Source organism: Oratosquilla oratoria, chromosome 35 (assembly GCF_046742065.1).
Source record: "Oratosquilla oratoria isolate Oo_2021 chromosome 35, ASM4674206v1, whole genome shotgun sequence".
NCBI classification, from domain to species: domain Eukaryota; kingdom Metazoa; phylum Arthropoda; class Malacostraca; order Stomatopoda; family Squillidae; genus Oratosquilla; species Oratosquilla oratoria.
This window is the reverse complement of record NC_134811.1, coordinates 7436431-7442816: the sequence shown is the minus strand read 5'-3', so window position 1 is coordinate 7442816 and position 6386 is coordinate 7436431. Positions and strand designations below refer to the sequence as shown.

Below are 6386 nucleotides of genomic sequence, written 5' to 3'. Positions count from 1 at the left end.
CTCTTCTCCAACAGACACAGAAAAGGTTTTGAAAAACCAAAGAAAAAAAATCCCGGGCAGAACGCGACAAAATGTCAAACATCTGGTTCCTGTAGCAATATGAGGCGTGACAAACATTTCCAACCCCCTCCTCTGTGTGTGTGTGTGTGTGTGTGTGTGTGTGTGTGTGTGTGTGTGTGTGTGTGTGTGTGTGTGTGTGTGTGTGTGTGTGTGTGTGTACGCGCTTTCCTGTGTGTTTGTATGTGTCTGTTTGTGTGTGTGTGTGTATATGTGTGTTCCTCAACAAACAATGACTACGGATGAGATAAAATAGAAACTCCTTTTTTCTTTAGAAGTCATCTATGATATTGCTCACTCCTGACTACAATAAACCAAAGAAGCAGCCAGCAATCAGATAAAATTGACAGCCTCTCCAAGTAGTCGATAATCCTAAAATGATGAGCCTTACTTTTCATGTTCGCTTATAAAACTTGTACAACAGATTAACCTAACATGTGTACATGCGACGGAGTTCGTGGTGGTGGCGGTTCGAACTCTGCCACCGGTTAATTAACTTCCACGCCACAAATTCCTCTACGAGTATAAGGGACACCGTCCTGGCCCCCTAATAGAGGAATTTTCGTGACGTATATCTGAATAACATTTAAATATGTCATCAAAAATCGCAACTGCCTGTTCTAAAACAACCTAATACAGTATCTATACTCATAAATCAAAATCCTTCCCATAGAGCAGGAAATGAAAATGATTTGTAAACAGTTTTACACAAGAGCCCTTGAACACTCACCTCACACACCATAATAAACAAGTACAGCTTATTTCTGGCAAAAATTATAATAATAATTATGATAGTGGTAATAACGATCAACCCCAGCAAGATAGCTTACACTCAGTACTCCGTAACACATTAACATAAAACACATGTAACCCCAGTTCACAAAATAAGCGCTACACAATAAACCTCCAAAGCATCAACTCAAGACAAGTAATAACAATATTGGCGAGAATGCGTCCACGTTAACCCGAATTACAACAGTACCAACAAAAAAAGACGATCACTGGCCGAGCAGTTTAGTGCGTCGCTTCTTGCGGCGGAGGTCGAGGTGACGGCAGCACGAACCCTACCGCCATCGAGTTGGACCAAGGACATGCTTCATTAAATACCACATTTCAAAATTCTCTGTAAGGGGCAGTGTACTAGCCTCCTGATAAGGGGAGCTCGCAACATTAAACCGAATCACCAACACAGAATAGCCCTGGAAAAAGGCTCCAATTAGCTCAGAGGTAACTACAACACAGAAGATACAGAGCACCTTAATTCTTACTACTATACTCTCTCTTTATCTAGAAAGCTACACAAGATATCTTTTCTAATATATATATATATATATATATATATATATATATATATATATATGTATATATATATATATATATATTCTCCGCCATGGGATACGAACCCTGACCCGTGCGTCGAAAATCACGAGGGCAAGACGTTAGCGACCATGCTACCTGTGATGGTTCAAAAGGACTGTACTAGTCCCCGACCACGCTTCACGTAACATTGGAAGATCTAATCTCAATTTCATCTAATCCCGTATTAGGCGCGCCTTCCGACAAGTTGTATGTTTCTTAAGACAGATTGAACATTTTTAGAAGCTCCGCCATGGGATACGAACCCTGACCCGTGCGTCGAAAATCACGAGGGCAAGACGTTAGCGACCATGCTACCTGTGATGGTTCAAAAGGACTGTACTAGTCCCCGACCACGCTTCACGTAACATTGGAAGATCTAATCTCAATTTCATCTAATCCCGTATTAGGCGCGCCTTCCGACAAGTTGTATGTTTCTTAAGACAGATTGAACATTTTTAGAAGCTCCGCCATGGGATACGAACCCTGACCCGTGCGTCGAAAATCACGAGGGCAAGACGTTAGCGACCATGCTACCTGTGATGGTTCAAAAGGACTGTACTAGTCCCCGACCACGCTTCACGTAACATTGGAAGATCTAATCTCAATTTCATCTAATCCCGTATTAGGCGCGCCTTCCGACAAGTTGTATGTTTCTTAAGACAGATTGAACATTTTTAGAAGCTCCGCCATGGGATACGAACCCTGACCCGTGCGTCGAAAATCACGAGGGCAAGACGTTAGCGACCATGCTACCTGTGATGGTTCAAAAGGACTGTACTAGTCCCCGACCACGCTTCACGTAACATTGGAAGATCTAATCTCAATTTCATCTAATCCCGTATTAGGCGCGCCTTCCGACAAGTTGTATGTTTCTTAAGACAGATTGAACATTTTTAGAAGCTCCGCCATGGGATACGAACCCTGACCCGTGCGTCGAAAATCACGAGGGCAAGACGTTAGCGACCATGCTACCTGTGATGGTTCAAAAGGACTGTACTAGTCCCCGACCACGCTTCACGTAACATTGGAAGATCTAATCTCAATTTCATCTAATCCCGTATTAGGCGCGCCTTCCGACAAGTTGTATGTTTCTTAAGACAGATTGAACATTTTTAGAAGCTCCGCCATGGGATACGAACCCTGACCCGTGCGTCGAAAATCACGAGGGCAAGACGTTAGCGACCATGCTACCTGTGATGGTTCAAAAGGACTGTACTAGTCCCCGACCACGCTTCACGTAACATTGGAAGATCTAATCTCAATTTCATCTAATCCCGTATTAGGCGCGCCTTCCGACAAGTTGTATGTTTCTTAAGACAGATTGAACATTTTTAGAAGCTCCGCCATGGGATACGAACCCTGACCCGTGCGTCGAAAATCACGAGGGCAAGACGTTAGCGACCATGCTACCTGTGATGGTTCAAAAGGACTGTACTAGTCCCCGACCACGCTTCACGTAACATTGGAAGATCTAATCTCAATTTCATCTAATCCCGTATTAGGCGCGCCTTCCGACAAGTTGTATGTTTCTTAAGACAGATTGAACATTTTTAGAAGCTCCGCCATGGGATACGAACCCTGACCCGTGCGTCGAAAATCACGAGGGCAAGACGTTAGCGACCATGCTACCTGTGATGGTTCAAAAGGACTGTACTAGTCCCCGACCACGCTTCACGTAACATTGGAAGATCTAATCTCAATTTCATCTAATCCCGTATTAGGCGCGCCTTCCGACAAGTTGTATGTTTCTTAAGACAGATTGAACATTTTTAGAAGCTCCGCCATGGGATACGAACCCTGACCCGTGCGTCGAAAATCACGAGGGCAAGACGTTAGCGACCATGCTACCTGTGATGGTTCAAAAGGACTGTACTAGTCCCCGACCACGCTTCACGTAACATTGGAAGATCTAATCTCAATTTCATCTAATCCCGTATTAGGCGCGCCTTCCGACAAGTTGTATGTTTCTTAAGACAGATTGAACATTTTTAGAAGCTCCGCCATGGGATACGAACCCTGACCCGTGCGTCGAAAATCACGAGGGCAAGACGTTAGCGACCATGCTACCTGTGATGGTTCAAAAGGACTGTACTAGTCCCCGACCACGCTTCACGTAACATTGGAAGATCTAATCTCAATTTCATCTAATCCCGTATTAGGCGCGCCTTCCGACAAGTTGTATGTTTCTTAAGACAGATTGAACATTTTTAGAAGCTCCGCCATGGGATACGAACCCTGAACCGTGCGTCGAAAATCACGAGGGCAAGACGTTAGCGACCATGCTACCTGTGATGGTTCAAAAGGACTGTACTAGTCCCCGACCACGCTTCACGTAACATTGGAAGATCTAATCTCAATTTCATCTAATCCCGTATTAGGCGCGCCTTCCGACAAGTTGTATGTTTCTTAAGACAGATTGAACATTTTTAGAAGCTCCGCCATGGGATACGAACCCTGACCCGTGCGTCGAAAATCACGAGGGCAAGACGTTAGCGACCATGCTACCTGTGATGGTTCAAAAGGACTGTACTAGTCCCCGACCACGCTTCACGTAACATTGGAAGATCTAATCTCAATTTCATCTAATCCCGTATTAGGCGCGCCTTCCGACAAGTTGTATGTTTCTTAAGACAGATTGAACATTTTTAGAAGCTCCGCCATGGGATACGAACCCTGACCCGTGCGTCGAAAATCACGAGGGCAAGACGTTAGCGACCATGCTACCTGTGATGGTTCAAAAGGACTGTACTAGTCCCCGACCACGCTTCACGTAACATTGGAAGATCTAATCTCAATTTCATCTAATCCCGTATTAGGCGCGCCTTCCGACAAGTTGTATGTTTCTTAAGACAGATTGAACATTTTTAGAAGCTCCGCCATGGGATACGAACCCTGACCCGTGCGTCGAAAATCACGAGGGCAAGACGTTAGCGACCATGCTACCTGTGATGGTTCAAAAGGACTGTACTAGTCCCCGACCACGCTTCACGTAACATTGGAAGATCTAATCTCAATTTCATCTAATCCCGTATTAGGCGCGCCTTCCGACAAGTTGTATGTTTCTTAAGACAGATTGAACATCTTCTGGGCGATCTGATGTGCAGTGTCTGTGGATGTCGTATTTATTCATGGAGTTGGGATCATAAGGCTTCTTGCAGGAAGAGGTCTCCTCTGATTGGTTGCCTAGGACCAATAGGGGAGCCGGGTTACTGGAGATCTGAGAGACCTCTCCCAGTGCGTGTAGTGATTCTGTCTGTGTTCAGTCTCTTCATGGATGGTAAGACGCGCAGGTCTTCGGTCTGGATGTTGATGTTAGGATGGTTATCTTGTATGTATATGGCTTCCAGGAACAGTAGCCGTCGGGGATCCGATTCCCTGTCTATGATTGTCGTGTTATTGTCTAGGTCTTTTCTTGTTAGTGCTTTGTTGTGGGAAGAGGTATAGTGTGACTTGATTGATCCGTTGGACAGGTGGCATGTTAGGCGTCGTGTTAATTGTGTTGTTGTCATACCAATGTAAGTGTGAGATCCACACGCCTCACTATTGCATTTATATTGGTATACAACGTGGTCTTGTTGTAGTGTTGTTTTTGTGGTGGTGGGTTGGTTACGGATAATCAATTGGGCTGTTTTCTTAGTATTGTAATAAATGATGAGTTGGATTTGTTTTTCGGGGTCTGTTGTCTGTATGTTCTTGTTAATGATTTCTTTTAAAATCTTTTCATCTGTTTTGTATTCTGTTGACATGTGATTCTTGTAATATAACTTGATGGAGTTTTTGTTGTTAGGTGTCGGGTTATCTTCTTTTGTGTGCCATTTGTCTAGGATCTTTTTTGTGATGTGTGTTACGTCTGAATTTGTGTATCCATTGTTAACCAGGACCTGAGTTAGTCTTTCCAGTTCTTGGTGTGTATTTCTCCATGTGGAGCAGTGTGAAAGTGCTCTTCTGACATATGCGCCGATAGTGGTGTGTAAGTACCTGGAAGGACACTCACTTTTTCCATTCAGGCAAAGTCCAGGGTTTGTCGGTTTTGTGTAAACTGTTGTTAGGATGCCTGTCTGCTGTGCTGTGACGAGGATGTCAAGGAAAGGGAGGTGTCCATTGTTAGCTTCTTCGTAGGTGAAATTAAGTCCTGAGGCTTTGATGAAGCGGGTTTTCAGGTCTTGGAGTTCCCTCTCGTCTCTTACTCGTACGAAGATATCATCTACGTAACGGCAGTAAATGGAGGGACGGGCCTCTGCCAGGAGTTCTGTCTCAATGGTACCCATGAAGAAATTAGCAAACAAAACTCCAAGGGGGCTACCCATTGCCACCCCATCGATTTGTTTATACATTCTTCCATTAGGGCAGGTAAAGGGAGCTTCTTTGGTGCATATCTCCAGTAGCGATCTTAAGCTTTTCTCGGGGATGTTGAGAGGTGTGGTATCGTCGCAGTGGTACACTCTCTTGAGAATGAATTCGATGGTTCGGTCTACGTTGATGTTCGTAAATAAATTTTCTACGTCCAACGAAGCGATGATGGCATCCTCGTTAGATGGAGAATCTCGGAGGATTTCGAGAAAATCGGGCGCGGAGGCAATGGTGTAGGTGCTGGGGACACATGGAGTGAGAAGCGCGTTAAGTTTCTTGGCTATGGGGTATGTTGCTGTAGGTATTTGGGAAATGATGGGCCTGATGGGGTTGCCAGGTTTATGTGTCTTGATGTTTCCAAAAGCATACCCAAGAGAGTATTCGCCTGTAAGCTTGGGGAATTTTGGACTGTCCATGTTGGCGTTGATGGATGTGATGATTTTGTTCAACTTCTTCTTGATGGAATCAGTTGGATTTCTTGTTATCTTTGTGAACTTTGTGGTGTCGCTGAGTATGGAGTCTACCAACCTTCTTCATTGGCGATTTCAACTGCAGTCATGTTGCTTGGAGCCCTGGAACGCACAACAGCAGCTCAGTGAGTCGGCAACTACACTCTCTTA

At 44.6% G+C, this 6386-nt stretch overlaps 1 protein-coding gene across 1 annotated transcript; it reads right to left on the bottom strand.

The window, feature by feature from the left end:
• Nucleotides 1-1121: 1121 nt before the first annotated feature.
• LOC143018666 (uncharacterized) lies at nucleotides 1122-6182 on the bottom strand. The gene is made up of 2 exons (XM_076174254.1): nucleotides 5604-6182; nucleotides 1122-1256 (listed from the first exon to the last, which is right to left on the bottom strand). Exons 1-2 carry the CDS (start codon nucleotides 6180-6182, stop codon nucleotides 1122-1124), a joined length of 714 nt encoding a protein of 237 aa, XP_076030369.1.
• Nucleotides 6183-6386: the final 204 nt, after the last annotated feature.